This window comes from Trachurus japonicus, chromosome 10 (genome assembly GCF_045865225.1).
Source record: "Trachurus japonicus isolate A0001 chromosome 10, Traja_1.0".
Taxonomy (NCBI): domain Eukaryota; kingdom Metazoa; phylum Chordata; class Actinopteri; order Carangiformes; family Carangidae; genus Trachurus; species Trachurus japonicus.
This window is the reverse complement of record NC_140916.1, coordinates 66,322-83,408: the sequence shown is the minus strand read 5'-3', so window position 1 is coordinate 83,408 and position 17,087 is coordinate 66,322. Positions and strand designations below refer to the sequence as shown.

At 42.7% G+C, this 17,087-nt stretch overlaps 1 protein-coding gene across 1 annotated transcript; it reads right to left on the bottom strand.

Moving 5' to 3' along the window:
- Positions 1-1,682: 1,682 nt before the first annotated feature.
- On the bottom strand, positions 1,683-6,594 carry LOC146979217 (chymotrypsin A-like). Its single transcript, XM_085788892.1, has 6 exons — positions 6,543-6,594; positions 6,071-6,091; positions 5,769-5,934; positions 5,416-5,678; positions 3,053-3,195; positions 1,683-1,937 (listed from the first exon to the last, which is right to left on the bottom strand). The coding sequence occupies exons 1-6, from the start codon at positions 6,592-6,594 to the stop codon at positions 1,683-1,685; spliced, it is 900 nt and encodes a 299-aa protein (XP_085645018.1).
- Between the last annotated feature and the right edge of the window lie 10,493 nt (positions 6,595-17,087).

Sequence of the window (17,087 nt, the reverse complement as noted above, 5' to 3'; positions counted from 1 at the left end):
TCATTTGCATAAAGTTCAATCTATCAAACTTTATGCAAATTCACACACGGCGACGGGGCCGTCAACTGGACGTGCTGTGTCCATCGGAGCTGCTGCTCTACATAGACGATGAATGTGATCCGTCGACTTCACGTCTGTATCATTATACCAACACGTCGTCAAGGTTACCACGTCCTCCTGCATCCAGGGGTTGTTTGACCTTTGACCTTGTCGACTTCCATGTGGGTCCGTCTGTCTGTCTGTCACACTTTTATCTGTGTGATCTCTGGTTTGTCCCCGATGGGATGGAGACACAGTCCAGTCGGTGTGAAAAGGTTTTGATTTATTTCCTCCTCATGAAACTCTGTGTGTGTGTGTGTGTGTGTGTGTGTGTGTGTCTGTGTGTGTGTGTGTGTGTGTGTGTGTGTGTGTGTGTGTGTCTGTGTGTGTGTGTGTGTGTGTGTGTGTGTGTGTGTGTGTGTGTGTGTGTGTCTGTGTGTGTGTGTGTGTGTGTGTGTGTGTGTGTGTGTGTGTTTGTGTATGTGTTTGTGTGTGTGTCTGTGTGTGTGTGTTTGTGTGTTGTTGCAGTCGTGACAGATTTTGAAAACACAAAGCAGCTTTTAATGAAGCTCATTGTGTTTCCATCACGACTCAGTCGACTGCTCTGTTGTTCCCCGTCCATTCACATCCCTACATCCCATCATTCCCCCTGAGCATCTTTTAGGAATCCCCCCCCCCCTCCCCCTCTCCCCTCTATCTCTCCCTCTCTCGCCCGCAGTCATATTTCTTTTGGTGTTGCTGTGTGTGTGTTTGTGTGTGTTGCTGTGTGTGTGTGTCCCGTTGTGCTGCGGCTGCCACTTTGTGTTTGGACCGGGAAGTGGACGAGACACGACAAGGTGGGGGAGGAGGGGGAGGGGGAGGGGGGGGCAACACTCACACATTCACACACAAACTGTGTGTTTTTCTGTCTCCACTCGTTGTGTAACTCTGAACTTAACCTGAAAACTAACACAACACGGGGCGGTGCGTGGCGCAGTGGGTAGAGCGGCCGCCCCATGTAGAGGCTACAGTCCTCGCCGCAGGCGTCCCCGGTTCGAATCCCGCGTCGGGCAGACCTTTCCTGCGTGTCGTTCCCCCTCTCTCTGCCTCCCCATTTCCTGTCTGTTTCACTATGAGCTATCCAATAAAGCCAAAAAGCCGAAAAATATACTTTAAAAAAAAAAAAAAAAAAAACTAACACACCGCTACAAAGAAGGTTAGGGTTTCACACCAAGATACAAGTTTATATCAGAACAAACATGAAAATCCATTAGTAAACTTAGATGGGTCGAATGTATCACAGTGGTTTCCCATCAGTGGCGTCATTAGGCCTATTTTAGGGGGGCTGAAGCCACCCTAAAATATTCTCAAGCCCCCCCAAATAATTTGGCGTTCTTTTATTATGGGACTTTTTTTTTTTATATGTGACATATATTCTCCTTTTAACTTGAGAACCAAAAGACACCGGAAAGTAAAGAAGAAACAAGTGAAAATATGATTACTGATTTTATTTAGTTTCAAGAAAAATGAACCTCAAGGTATTCAGCCTATCAAATATACAAGAACAATATACAATATACAAGAACATATTGTTATTGTTTTGGCTTTGATTTGGCTTTATTCAGGAGCATTTATCTGACATGACTGACTCATCATTAAACCTCCTATGAGAGGATGTAGAGAGAGAGCAGAACAGTGAGGATGACTCCGGTGGCTGGACCGACACTGGAGGAGGCTGCTTTGATGAAGCCCGGCTGGTTGGTGGTGATGTGGCTTTTGACCCAGGACTCATACTGAGACACTCGGGCAAAGACTCCTGGAATTTTGGGCAAAGCACAGCCTGTGCTTTGAAAACTCACCACTCCACCCTGGATCCACCTGGAGCCATTTGTAGTCATCATGGGGCCGCCAGCGTCAAACTGCACAGGATTGACACAACGGTTATTAGGGGAAGACAAACTCAGATTTATAATGTAAAATTGGTGATACCACTTAATTACTGATTTATTTTTAAATTACCGTGGCCCTGAGGGCTCAACTGACTGTAGCTTAAAGAACACACGCAAAGACCCAGTTAAAGGTTAAGCTAACGGCACTAGCCCTTTACCCATAACTACATACCTTGGAAAATACTGCAGTACTTGCTCTACTCCATAACGATAGAAAAAAAGCAGTTTTTTAGAGTACTGAATCACTAGAATCAGTTCATTGAAAAGATTTGTTTAAAAAAAAAACAGTTAACTGAATAGTTCAGTGCTTAGAGAGAACCCCGACTGCACGGTGCAGAATCTGACAAGGTCTAACTGATACACAACCAAACAATTCATGATTCAGTTAATGGCTCAACCCTGAGGCTCACATTCACTGTACATTCTGTGAACGAGCTGACGAACAGTACGTTCACTGAATATACTACACATTCAGTAGTACGTTTAGTAAACGACACGTTTGTGAATGCGTGTGATTAGTAGGGCTGCAGGATTATAAGCAAACCTACGGTGGCCGGGAAGTGAAAACCAACATTACAAAATCTGAAACACTTTTACAAAGCTTGAGACAAATTAACATTTTAGAAAACATTTTTACATATCATAAATCAAATGTACAAGTCCTGAAACACATTTACATTACAGAAAAGAAATGAACAAGAAACTAATACAAATTTACAAGTCACAAAACAAATTTACAAATAACATCAACCGGAAAGGGAATGTACCAACTCCAGGGTTGAACCAGAAGAGATGACGGGAGCGGATGGAGCTCATGGTGACCCAAGATGCCGATGCTGCCGCCATTACCAGTACAGGCAACGACTACGGCTAGGATACTGGCAACGGCGCAGGTACCAGTAGTGACGGCTGTACCCGCAACTGGGACCGCTAGTACCGGTAAAGGTAATGGTGGTGACGTTTATGGCACCGGTACCTGTGCTTCTGTCATTACCGTTTCCAGTATTGGCAGCGGCACTGACCACTGTCCATCTTGGGTCACCATGAACTCCATCAAGAGGTGAAAAGCTTCCAGACAGACTCACATCACAGAAGTTCTTCCCTCCTGAGGAGGTGCCGGCACAGATCATGTTGTCTGTAATTTGTACTCTGTAGACTTTGTTGCACTCCTTGTTGGAAATCACAGGAATTTCCACCTCCTGCAGCGGCATGATAGAAGGAACAGGCGCTGAGGAAGAGAAAAGTTGTGAGTGTGAACAGAACGTTAACTGAAGGTTTGAGAAGAACTAACTTACTTAGACATGTTTTTTGCATCAATTTGATCAGATTAATAATTAAAATCCACAAATCCCAGAAAACTGACAATTTGTATATTTATAGCTTTTTGAGTTGAATTACAATCATTTTCTCATGTCTGACCATTTTTTCTTTCATGTTATGTAAAACTTAACATGTCATATTTTTTGGTTAAAATAGCATGATTTCTCTGTGTCCATCAATTTCATGTTCCACCCCGTCACACCAATGTAATTATGCGGCAAAATGCAATACACTTCCTGTAAGTGACACTACTAACAAGTGTTGAGTTTTGCTTTTTGTTTTAGAACACTTTTGGTAAATTTTTCTATCAAAACCTGCTCTGTTAAGCATAGCATATCCACACCGTCACACAAAAAATGGGGGAAACAATTTTTAATCAAATTTTCAAATTACATTTGTATAGGGGAGAGCGGGGGCCAATTTTTACTTAAATTGCCTTTAAAGCAAGGGGATTATAAAAATGCCCCCAAGTAATATACAGTATGTACATATAGTTTAGGATGTTGTGCATCCCTGGGAACAATCACTTTGAATCTTAAATAAACCGTTTCAGAAATATAGCTTTAGAAAAAAAAGTGGGTTTGTGGCACAACTTGCCCCCGGTGCGGGGTAAGTTGTGCCATTAGAGAGAATACACTGGGGTAAATTGTGCCATTGATAATTGAAGTAAAACAGATCATTTTAATCTCACAAATGATAATGCTATATAAAAGCAAGTCTTCAATACAAAATTAAAGCCAGAAGCGGCGATGATCGGGCCCTTGCTTGTCCCCATGTAGTCACTGAGGCCTGAGGCACGCTGGGAGCTGTGGCGCAAAGAAACACACTGTTTTGTTCATCCACCAGGTGGCGCTACGAGCACAACCAGACTGGGCAGGTGTGTTCAGGGGCAGTCCCTCATCACACATGTTAAGTTTCAAGCAAATCAGTGCCCACTGCCATGTTTCTCCTATACACAGACAGCACTGCCACTGGCACAACTTAACCCAGGCCCTTTGGCACAAATTACCCCAAGCCCAGCATTTTGAGAAAAAAGGATTCCCCAGCTGTTTTGAGCTGGCATCATGCTAACTGTATAGACTCATGGTGTAGCTTAATAAAGCACTTAAACATGTGTGAACTGTTTTCAAAGTTATCTATAATTGTTCAAACACGGCAATCAAAAAACCTTGATCATAGAAATTTTACTTTGGAGGGCAAAAACTTGTTTTTTGAACATAAATGTGCTTTCCTCTCAAGCCATTTGTCTCCCTTCTTGATAGGATGAGTGAAACTTCTTCTATGGTTTTCTATCTAGATAACAGGGGTGGAACTACTTGCCCCATGGCAGAAATTACCCCACTCTCCCCTACATCATTAATTTTTTTATGTAGTTTCATGCTAACTGTGGTGTTAGCTTTTAGCACATCCAGAATTGATATGTAAATACTATGTACTACTGATGACCTAGGGAGCTGATTGATACATTGTAAATATGTTGTATGGACCACAGGAAGAATAGCTTTGGCATTGCCATAGCTAATGGGGATCCAAATAAATCAAATCAAAATTCCAGCCATATTGCTTTAGATTTTCCACCCTGTCACATTCCACCTCATCACACTAAAGCATATAGCACTAAAGCATACTAAAGTATATGTATATATCTACCGTATGTTACCTGTTGGGTTTAGGTCCGGTACAGTTACTATCACAGATTGTAAATAAAGATGGACGTAAACCCTGATTATTTTGAAGTCGCTCCAAAGTGGGCATCTTGGGAGTGCCTGACTCCACCCCCTAACTCCTGGCTGATCCAAAACAGAGCAATGAGGCTGCTCCATGTTTCAGTCACTGGGCTACTCATTGATATAAAGGTAAAGGTAAAGGTACTTTATTAGTCACATATACAGCTAGTACAGTGAAATTCTTTCTCTGCATTTAACCCATCCCTGAGGAGCAGTGGGCAGCCGCGGTGCAGCGCCCGGGGACCAACTCCAGATTATGAGCCAGTGCCTTTGGTCAGGGGCACTGACTGGAGGATTAACCTAGCCGACATGTTTTTAGTGGTGGGGGAAACCGGAGCACCCGGAGGAAACCCACGCAGACACGGGGAGAACATGCAAACTCCACACAGATTGATACTTACTGTCAGTTTTTCCCCAGCCAATGACCCATGTGTTCGTCCCGTCCTTGTAGACACTGTTATCCGCTGCCAGACACACAGGTCTGATGTAGTCGTTAAAAGTAACTGGTGAGGACAGTTTTGCCAGGGCGATGTCGTTATTCATCGTGCTACTGCTGAATCCTGGATGACTGGTGATCTGGGTCACTGTGCGACTCTGCTCATTAGGATTTGGGCCTGATAGTGTGTAACGTCCGAGGTGAACCCTCACTGCAGGAGCGGTGGTGCTGAGAAAAACAACAGGACAACATGACCACGTGACTACTTTTTAATCTCTCTGTTTGGACAGGTGAGGTGTATGATGTGTCAAAGCTCACCCGGAGAGACACTGAGCGGCCGTCAGGACCCACTGGTCGTTGATGAGGGAGCCTCCACAGCGGCGAATAGTGCCGTCTATGTGAATACTGACCTGCCATGGCCACGCCCCCTGAGCAGCTTCCTGACCTCCTACAATCTTTGTGTTGAGAGGTGCGGTGCCACAAACTGGAAGTAAAGGGTTAAAGTTTAGGTGTGTTTACATCTGTGAAAAAATGTGAACTGAAAAGATGTCACTCTCCACCTGATGTGTTTTGAATATTTAATCCTGAACTGGGAAATAAAACAACTGAGCCAAACTCACCGTCTAACTGAGCGTCAATTCCTGTGGAAGAGACACAAGAAATAAACAAGGATCAATACAAATCACAGTATTATAGAAGATGCTATGTGTTTTAATTAATAATAAAATAAATAAATATGAGCTGTTTGGAAAATTACGACCAATAAATCCCTAAAGTTACATTTTAGATACATTTCATTATATATGTACCAGTTGTGTATAAAGTTACTATTAGAAAACACACTTTAATTCGATATTAAGAGGGATTTAATGTCACAAACCATACATACTGTATTAACCTATGACTTATATAGTACAATTAATAAGTGATCAATAGTTTAATTTTTCAAAGGGAAGTGTGTCAAAAATAAAAAATAAAACAAACAAGAAATGTGTTTTAGTTTTTGTTATATCTGCCAGGGTCACAATTTCTACGATAGTTGACAAATCACCTACAATATTATATTCATAATATGGAACAGGCAGCGCTCACCTGTGAGTGTCGACACCAACAGCATGGCAGCACAAAGCAGCTTCACCTCCATGATGGAAACGTCTCCAGACTGAGTTGATACCAACAGAAGATGTGACTTAAGAAGTGAAGGTTACTGTTATTTAAATACCTGAGCAAACCCGGCCCCACCCACAAACCACCAACTCTAATCATTTAATGACACTATCAATGATCCACTGACATCCTGTAAATAAATAAATGATTAACCTGTTATTATAGATGAAATAATCATCATCTCCATTATTAAACATATTTTAGATGAATCCAGACTGAAACTTTTATAAATGTGTTTATATAAATTGCACAATTAGTATCAGCATAGGGGGGAAAAAAACACAAACTCCAAGTCAAATTTTATTTATCTTGCTCAATGTCATTTATACAACTTATTGTACATTATGCATAGAAAACAATTCTGTGTCGTATGATTAATAATAAAATATGATACAGACATTTTTGGATCCAGGTAAAATAAAAACCTGCGTCAGTCTCAGTAAACGCAGAATTATTCATAAAAAACCTTTATGACATTGTGTCATAAAAAAAAAAAGTTAAGTTATTTCATAGGTGAATTTCATATGGCCTCAGCTTCCTGTACAGACTAATCACTGGAGGCAAACACAGGCAATAATAAAACAAGCCTCATCATGAGCTGTTAAACAGTGACATGTATGATCACACTGGAGGGTTGATGGACATATGATAAAAAAAAAACAACAACTCAGAGATTAATAATTGATCCCTGTCAAACATAACGAAACTGTTGAGACTCATTATCTTATCTCTGTGACAACAAATGCCTATAAAACAAAAAGCTTTTTTTAAAACAAAAAAAATTCTAGTGTAGAACAAAGACAGGCCTTGAGGGGCTAGGGTTTGGATCATAGAGTCATAAAATTATAAATTTAAATTGAACTTTCCGCTAGCTGACTCATCATGAAGCTCTTCACAAATTGTAATTTAAAAGTGTTGGCATTAGCTACAAAACAAAATGAACGTAGAAATATGCAAAAATGCCGTGAACAATTATTCTACACAAATGTAAATAATTATCTACATTTTTGCATTTATCTTTTTTCATTTTTTTTATTCTATTCTATTTTTTTTTATTGTACCCTCTATACCATTGGTTCCCAACCTAGGGTTCGGGCCCCCCCTAGGCGGGTGTCAGAGATTTCAGGGGGTCCACAGAGCTTTGTCTGTTCTGAGGTTGTGAGGTTATCAAAATTATATTTGTGCATATTGAAATTTTTAAATCCCAACAACACACCCAATTTGATAATCAAAATCATGTATAAACAAAGACAATAGGAACAAAAACCTACAACCTACCTGCTCATAGGCACATGATGAAAATGATGACATAACAAAGGAAAATGGACAGAAGAAAAAATAAAAATAAAATGAAATAAAATAAGATAGAACAAGAATAAAAAGAATCAGATTAATAATTCCGAATGGATTCAAAATGTATATGGGGCTCCTCATTGTAATAACATTTTATCAACTGTTTATTTTTGTAAATAAAAGTTTGAATCACATTATTCTTTTGACCCGTGTGCAGGCAGGGGTTGTGGATGGGGTTGGGGGGGCGTGTATCATTGTAACACCTCATTTCCTGTTGTTTTCTGTACCTATGTCGACTGTTTGTATGTTAAACCATGTGTTGTAATGTATTTGTCCCTTATGTTACCTTAAGCATACTGAATGATGTTCCTTCTGTGTTAGGTAGTGTTGTTCCAATACCATTTTTTGGCCCTTGATACCGATTCCGATACCACGCCGTTTGAAAAAATAATATATAAGAGCTTTTTTTCTTCTAATACTAAAGAACTGCATACTCCACTTGTAAAATCATTGCTATCATGGCTTGGTCAGGCACTGCTTAAAAACCTTTGTGAAACAGAAAAAAAGACTAATACAGAGTGAATCCAGAAGAACTTTTTTATTGCCTACCTGGTATAGTTTAGTTTAGTTTAGTAAACCTTATTGTTAATCACACTATGTAATTGTCAGTTACACAGGGGATTGAAATTACATTTCCCCAAACTCCAAATGTGCAATTAAAAATTTAAAAATTCAACACATTAACCACACATAAATGACATAAAAGTGGACACAGACATCAACGATAAAAAAAAAAAAAAAAAGCACAGATATACTGGCAGAGGCCTATGATGTTTTGGGGAGATAATAAAGTGCAATGTGAAAAGTGCAGAGCAGCAAAGACAAGTCCATATGTTATGTATGTGTATGTTCATGTATTTTCATGGAATTTCCTTGAGTGAGTTGAGTAGTCTGATGGTCTGTGGAAAGAAGCTGTTGCTGAGTCTGGTTGTCTTGCACCGCATGCTGCGGTAGCGTTTGCCAGATGGTAAGGGGGAGAACAGTTTATGAGCTGGGTGGGTAATGTCTTTGATGATATTGATGGTTCTCTTGCAGCAACGGGATGTGTACAGATCCTCAATGAGTGGTTGAGCTGATATGGTGATCTTTTCTGCTTGTCACCACCCTCTGTAAGGCCTTCTTGTCCGCAGCAGAGCAGCTGCTGTACCAGACAGAGAGGCTGCTGGTGAGGATGCTCTCAATAGCACCCCTGTAGAAGGTGGTGAGTGCAGAAGGGGGCAGATTGGCTCTCCTCATCCTGCGGAGGAAGTGGAGGCGTTGCTGTGCTTTCTTGACAAGGAAGGTGGTGTTGGTTGTCCATGTCAGGTCATCTGTGATATGCACCCCCAGGAATTTGGTGCTTTTCACAGACTCCACAGCACTGCCATTGATGGTGAGAGGTGTGTGTGACATGTTTTTCTTCCTGAAGTCCACTGTTATATCTTTTGTTTTATTGACATTGAGTTGCAGGTTGTTCTTGTCGCACCAGTTGATGAGTTGATGAACCTCCTCTCTGTAGGCAGAGTCATCGTCGTTGCTGATGAGGCCCACCACCGTTGTGTCGTCTGCGAACTTGATGATGTGGTTCTAAGTGTATTTGGCACAACAGTCGCTACAGTACCACAACCGAGGGGATTACCTCTGAGGCAGTGGAGGTGGCAAAGCTGATCTGCTTTGTGATCTCTCTCCTCAAATTGAGCCAGGAGTGTGTTGACTTTCTCCAACAAGGTCCAGTCGTTTGCAGTCAGGGTCGCTGGCAGCTGGTGGTCAGCTGCGTAGACTGAGATAGCACTCTTTTGCTCCAGCAGGCTTGCTGTCATATAGAAAGTGCTATTCCAGCGGGTAGAGACGTCTTGTATTAGTTGTTTGACTGGCATTCCCAGTCCCGTTTCCAGCCATGATGTGGCCAGTGGAGAATGCTTAAAGTGCCCGATGATCTTTCTCCCATTCGCCAGCGCGTCACCTACACTCCGCTGTGACAGCAATCCCTCATGCACCACTAGCTGAATCAAGTGGGAAAAACATCCCAAGCTCGACACCCCCAGGTCCCTCATCGCTTTCTTCATAGAATGGCCCTTTAATAATAATAGTAATAATAATAATACATTATAAAATTTGTATTTTGTACAGCGCTTTTGAAACAGGTCTCAAATTGCTGCAGTATTTTTTTTTTCCTGTAAAAGACAAGTGAAAAAACAAGAGAAAATAGCTAATTCTAGACAAGAGTAGGCTAACGTTACCTTTGACTTGGGGATGTTCCAGTTCAGCAGCATATTCTCTATTGCTCCTGCAATTGCTTCACCGGTGTGGGATCCTTTGAACTCATTTGCATGCAGCACCAGGCTTTCCAGATTGAACGTTTCAATGTCCACCCAGTGAACAGTTATATTAAACTAAGCAGGGAAAGTGGGGAGATGTGGCTGCTCCAGATATCAGTAGAAAAGCTTAGGGCCTGCACCTTTTCTAGCTTCCTTGAAACATGCTCCGTCACCTTCCTTTTGAGTGCAGGGACAGCCGTCTCTGCGGCTTGGGACCTTGTATTTTGGTACTGCGTGAGCCATAAAAAGCCGGAATCCCACGTTGTCAACAAAGGAGAGGGGCAGGTTACAGAGCACAGTCATTTCGGTAATTTTCTTGGAGATCTGTCTTGCTGCTTCACTCTTCTCACCCCACTGGTCCTTCCTCTGAAGTGAACTGAGCAGAGTTTGTTGTTGTGGTCCATCCCCCTTTACCTTCCTCGCAGTTGCCGCCGCCGCCTCAACCTCTTTGTGTTCATTCACATGTTTCGTTCTCAAATGTTTTATCAGGTTCGAGGTATTGAAACTGACCGTTTTAGTTCCACCTCACGCAACTTTCAGACTACAAATCTTGCACGTACTGTAGCTGTTGTACTCGCTGGAGTTTCTATGTTGAAATATTTCCAAATCGCCGAAATTTTCGCTCCTTTGGCACGCTGGTTTGTTTTACCTCAACATGAAAAAGCTGCCCCGCCATTGGTTAAGAGCGACTATTGGCCCGCTTCCATTGGCCCGGAGCGGGTCAATAGCGTTAGCTGCTTGGCACGGCATGCACTAAACACATGTGATCACAGTGGGTGTCGGGCGAGAGAAGACACAAGGCGCTGCGTTCAAAGTTCCATAGTAGTATCGGTAAATGGCATCGGCGCATCATTTGTTAGTACTCGCATTATGGTACGCATGCGTGGCGTTCGAGTGAGTCTGTTGGAGCTCCGTCATTTTAACTTGTCTTAAACTGCTTTGTAAACAAATTCCTATGGTTTTTAAAACGACCTCATGGACAAATCCAGTCTTTTAAACAGTGTACTCCTGTTCGGGTTGCCTGTTTTAGTAATCGAATAGACTGATCACTCGTTTTTTTAACCAAATCAGCCGTCAGCGCCACAGACCCGAGCCGCCATTGACGTATGGCCGGCTTTTAGCTGTCTTTACCCCCTTTCTTGTTTTTCTCCTCACCATATGGGCTGGGCTGCCTACCTCCTCATGCAGGAACCCCCCGTGAATATTTCGGCCCTCATCTGACAGATGTGGACCGAGGGTTGAAGATTTTTTAAACAGTTCAACAACCTCCGGCCTCGGTTTGACAGCGTGGGAAAATCTCCACTAGCTGTCACTACAGTCAGAAGGAGGAGAAAGAGAAGAGGAAAAGTGGACGGAAAGACACTGAAACTTACCAAGTGTTGATACATCGCAGCGGGCCTGGTTCTCAGGCCCTCGATGGTAAGTTTCTCCACTACTATTCCGGCTGGAAATCTGCCATTTCTCCGCTGTGGGCTCCTGTCGGAACCGCTCCTCTGATGTCCACACTATCAACATTCCAGCACATCTCCCTGTGTGTCCGTCCTGGCGCTCTGCTGGCTGTGTTTCTTTATTTTTCAGTTCTACTAATGGGCTCGTCATCCCGGTAGATGCTACGCAAACATGGTCACCTCCTCGGCCATCTCTGAGATCCGGAGTGAATTAACCTCCATCGAGCAACTCATTTCGGCCCTTCTGCAGCGACAAGAGGACCTCAGCTCCAGACTAGCTTCGCTTGGCGAACCGACACCTGGCTGTTCCACCTGGGCTGCAGTGGCCAAGGGAAAAAAGAGAGCGTCCCTCCCGCTGTTCGACTCCCAGGACGATGCTGCCGATCTGGAACTATTTAACTTCTTCTCCCCTCTTGCTGCTCTGCCTGCGTCACCTCCACGGTTGCTGAATGTAAATCCTGTCAGCGGAAAATACCCAGGTGTTTCAAAAAGGCGCAGGTCTCCTGACACCTACCCCTGCTCAACAGCCGTCTCTCCTATTGACAAGCGCCCGCGATGGTGCACATCTCCACCTGGGGCTTGTGGCGGCGGTCCCGGTGGATCTCCAGCAGCCAGCCCTCCAGTTACTCATCAATCTCCCCGCAGCCCTGGTTCCTCCAACCGGGGTAGCGCGCCACTTGTTACTGCTAGTCGACCAACGGTAACAACAACAACCAGCCCTCCAGCTGCTAGCCAAACCATCCCGCGGTCCTGCAGGCAGTGCACCGCCTGCCCCACCTGACCCGATTGGTGTTGATGCTAATGCTAGCCTAGCCAGCCCGCGGCTCCCACCGAAACTTTCCACCTACAGCGACAGCCAGGTAGGCAGCAGTCCTGATATTCTAATTGTGGGTGACTCTGTAGTGAGATATCTAACTATACCTGGTGCTATCACATACTGTCTCTCTGGCGGCAAGGTTCGTGACTTAATTGAACTCATTCCTGCACTCATTGATAAGCATCCCACAGTAAACATTGTGATATCGCACGTAGGAACGAATGACGTCATGGCTAGGAAATCCAGCCAATTATATGCCGACTTGGAGTCCCTGTGTTACACTGTTGAGAGTCTGGGAAGACATTGCATTATGTCTGGACCCATCCCAGCTCCCTCCAAAGGATGTGAACGTTTCAGCCGGCTCTTTAGTCTTCATCACTGGCTAAAAAACTTCTGTACTGCCACAGGTTATGATTTCATCCCCAACTTTGATCTCTTTTGGTCTAATTCATACCTGTACAAGAATGATGGTCTGCACCCAAATAGACTAGGAACGAAGCAATTGATAACTAATTTCATCCAATTCATAGCTTCTAACTCATTCTGACATGCACAACGGTATGACCCTGATCAGATCTGTGTGTTTCCAACTGTAGCACTCAGCTATGATAGTTTGGGTCCTGCCACTGTGGTGAACAACCAGAGTATCCCTACTTCTACCACTGCTGATAAATCTAGTCACTCTGTAAGCACTTTAAAGTTTGCGCTTTTAAATGTCAGATCTCTCTCTAATAAGACTTTCATCATTAACGATTTTATAACTTCACACAGACTTGATGGTATTTTTCTCACAGAAACCTGGCTAGATGAAACCGGCGGCAAGGAATTAATTGAAGCACTCCCGCCAAATTATACGTCTCTACATTGCTCTAGAGCAGACAGAAGGGGTGGTGGTGTGGCTGCCATTTTCTCAGATTGTCTATCAAGCCGAAACATGCTATTTGGTAGCTACAACACTTTTGAGTATTTAGCAATGGACATGAGGTTTGCCCATCCGTGTCTAGTACTCACTATTTATCGTCAACCAAGGCTTAAAAAAGGTTTCATAGATGAATTTGCTGATCTTCTATCAAAAATCACTGTTGATTATGATTCAATTCTTATTTCTGGGGATTTCAACATCCATATTGATACTCCCACTGATCCTCTTGCCAGTCAGTTTACTAGCATGCTATCAACGTTTGATCTTATTCAGCATCATTTCTAAAGGCCTTGGTGTAGTCATGAATTGTATTTTGGATGTTGGCATATCAGACCACTTTTTTTTTTTTTTTTTTTTTTTTTTTTTAAAGTATATTTTTTGGGCTTTTATGCCTTTATAGATAGTACAGTTGAGACAGACAGGAAATGGGGAGGCAGAGAGAGGGGGGATGACATGCAGCAAATGGCACCCGACGCGGGACTCGAACCGGGGCCGACCGCAGCGAGGACTGTGCCTCTATACATGGGGCGCCCACTCTAACCACTACGCCACGTGACGCCCCATCAGACCACTTTTGTATCTTCTTCGACATGCCTATACTGACCAAACAAGTGCCTGCATCTAAATCCCGCAGACAGCGCTTCTTGTCTCCTGGCATATTGAATAATTTCATCACCAGATACAGTACCAGGGAACAGTCTGATTGTTATTATAATTCTGATCCTTCTTTGTGTCTGTGTGACAATTTGGTAATTAATTTCAATCAGTCTGTGACGCAAATTCTGGATGATATAGCTCCATACAAAACTAAGACAATCGTTGGTAAAGCTAAAGCACCATGGAGAAATACAGAAAGAGTGAAAACACTCAAAAGAGATTGTCGTAAATCTGAACGCAAGTGGTGTAAAACAAAACTACAGGCTGATTATACAAATTACAAGGATTTGCTCAGCAACTATAACTCTGTAATTAAACAATGCAGGCAGCACTATTTCTCACAAATTATTGCCAACAATGTTAAAAATTCTAAGTTTCTATTCAGTACAATTGATAGACTGGTCAACCCAGCCAGACCACTACCTGCTGAGCTTTATTCCTCAGGAAAGTGCAATGAATTTGCCTTATATTTTAAATCTAAGGTTACCAACATTAGGAACAATATAATTTCTACTCGCACGGGTACAAGTGACTCTCATACTACTCCAGTGTGCCACAGTGCTGCAACCTGCACTCTTGATGTTATGCCCACCAAGTTATGCCATCAAGTCTTTGAGTGTCTGGAATACGATGTTCTTAAGATTGTTAATACCTCTCTGCTCTCCGGAATTTTCCCTACTACACTCAAGCATGCTTTGTCACTCCATTGTTAAAAAAGAGCAACCTGGATCCACTGGTCACTAGCAACTACAGGCCAATTTATACATGCTCCCACTTGGTTCCATAATTCGACAGCATAACATATCATATCACTCCTATGCCGATGACACAAATTATGTGTATCTGTTTCTGCAAACCACCTAAGTCCACTTGAGGATCTTGTCCAGTGCATTAGTGATGTCCACCACTGGATGACAGATAACTTTCTTCAATTGAATGAGGACAAAACAGAAATTCTGTTGGTGGGCCCAAAGGCACTGAGGCACCAGGTCTCGTTGTTACTGTCTTCATCTTCTGTGAAATCCAGTGAACACGTCAGAAACCTAGGTGCGATTTTCGACGAAGACCTTAACTTCCAAAAGCACATCTCTTTTATTTCCAAAACTGCCTTTTATCATCTAAGGAACATTTCTAAAGTTAGATCACTTTTATCTGTATCAGACTCGGAAAAACTGGTTCATGCATTCATTTCTAGCCGCTTAGACTACTGTAACGCTCTTTTCCCCAGATTAACAAACCAATCACTCAATAAACTTCAACTCATTCAAAATGCTGCAGCCAGAATTGTATCAAAAACACACAGGTACGTTCACATCACTCCGGTTTTAAAGTCTCTCCACTGGCTCCCAGTCAAATACAGAATTGATTTTAAAATTTTACTTATTGTTTTTAAATCTCTTAACAGTACTGCCCCTCCCTATGTTTCTGACATGCTCACCCAGTATACACCTGACAGATACCTCAGATCCTCATGTAAATCTCTTCTCAATATACCACGTATACATTCAAAATCAGCTCAAGGTGCTTTCAGTTATTATGGTCCAACACTATGGAACTCTCTGCCCATTGAACTCCGCTCATCTCCAACAACATCTTCTTTTAAGCGTAATCTTAAAACATACCTGTTCTCGCAAGCTTTTAATTAGTTTTTTTGTTTGTTTGTCTTAACACATTGGCTTCTGTTTTAATATGCACTAACTTTTTGTTTTAATATGTACTCACATGTATTGCATCTTGCTTTTATCATGAAGCACATTGAGTTTATGCTTGCCGTATGAAATGTGCTATATAAATAAATTTACATTGACATTGACATTGGTGGTGCTGTAACACCTTGTTGACTCTTGGGGTCCACTCTGTGTTAGCTATGGAAAGCCAATGTTATCTGACCCTTTCAGAGTAAAACAACAGCACAAGAACTGCAAAGCTGAAAACACTCAAACAAAGGGACGAAGGTATGGAAGGAAGTAGCTGATTGCTGCCAGCTGCCTCGACGTCACGACACGGCAGCCACCTACTCGAACCACTGAAGCGGGCCCTGCCAGCCATGGGGTAAGTCGCTCAGTCAACCGTCCTGCCGGGACTTTAGGTCTCAAGGAACGCTGTGTCGACACAGAACGTTTCAGAGACTAAGATGCCCAGTCTGCCTCAGCCGATGGACAATCACACTACACTGCGGGCGGCTGTAGCTCGACACGGCGTTCCTCGAGACCTGAGGTACCGGCAGGACGGCTGACTGAGCAACCAACTGATCCCTACCTGAGCAGGTGAAAGCGGAGCAGCTGGTTTATGCTTCAATCTCTCCACTCCTCTCACACACACCAGTAACTTGATTAGGCTACTTTTAAAAGGAAAGTTAATCTTATCTCTACCAACGGCTTTTAAATCGTTAACCAATAATAAGGATTTTGTTGTATAGAACAAAGACAGACCTTGAACGCACCACAAGTCACAAATTGATATAACAAGCCTCATAAAGGTTTATACAACCAGTGACAGTAATACTATATGATCACAGTGGAGGGTGGATGGATGCATGATCAACAACAATTGATCCTTGTCAATCAAACAAGATGAGACTGTTGAGACTCATGTTATCTTATCTCTAGTCCTATAAAACCAGCGGCTTTTAAATCGTTAACCAACAAGGTATAGAACAAAGACGAGCCTTGAACGCACAGTTTAAGTTGAACTTTCAGTGACCACCTGACTCATCATGAAGCTCAGATTCTACTGATATGATGAAAAGACGAGGCAAAACTTATGGTTCAGGTTTTTATTGTTGAACACAATGACACATGAACACAGCATTTTATATGGAGCTGGTCACAAGAGATCAGGAGCCAATCTGCTGAACCAGGTAATAAGACCAGGGGCCTCATTTATCATTGTGGATACACCTTTTTTTACACCCTTTTCCCCCCTGTTTTGTGCGTACGCACTTTTCTCCGCCAAGCCAAAACCTGAGTGCGGACA

Bases quoted from the DNA above. Each gene is read 5' to 3' on its own strand.
- LOC146979217 (XM_085788892.1), bottom strand. From the start codon at position 6,594: ATGGAGGTGAAGCTGCTTTGTGCTGCCATGCTGTTGGTGTCGACACTC. The intron at 5,935-6,070 runs GTGAGTTTGGCT...CTTTACTTCCAG, and splicing joins AATTGACGCTCAGTTAGACG to TTTGTGGCACCGCACCTCTC. The intron at 1,938-3,052 runs GTGAGTCTGTCT...AATCCTGTGCAG, and splicing joins GAGGGAAGAACTTCTGTGAT to TTTGACGCTGGCGGCCCCAT.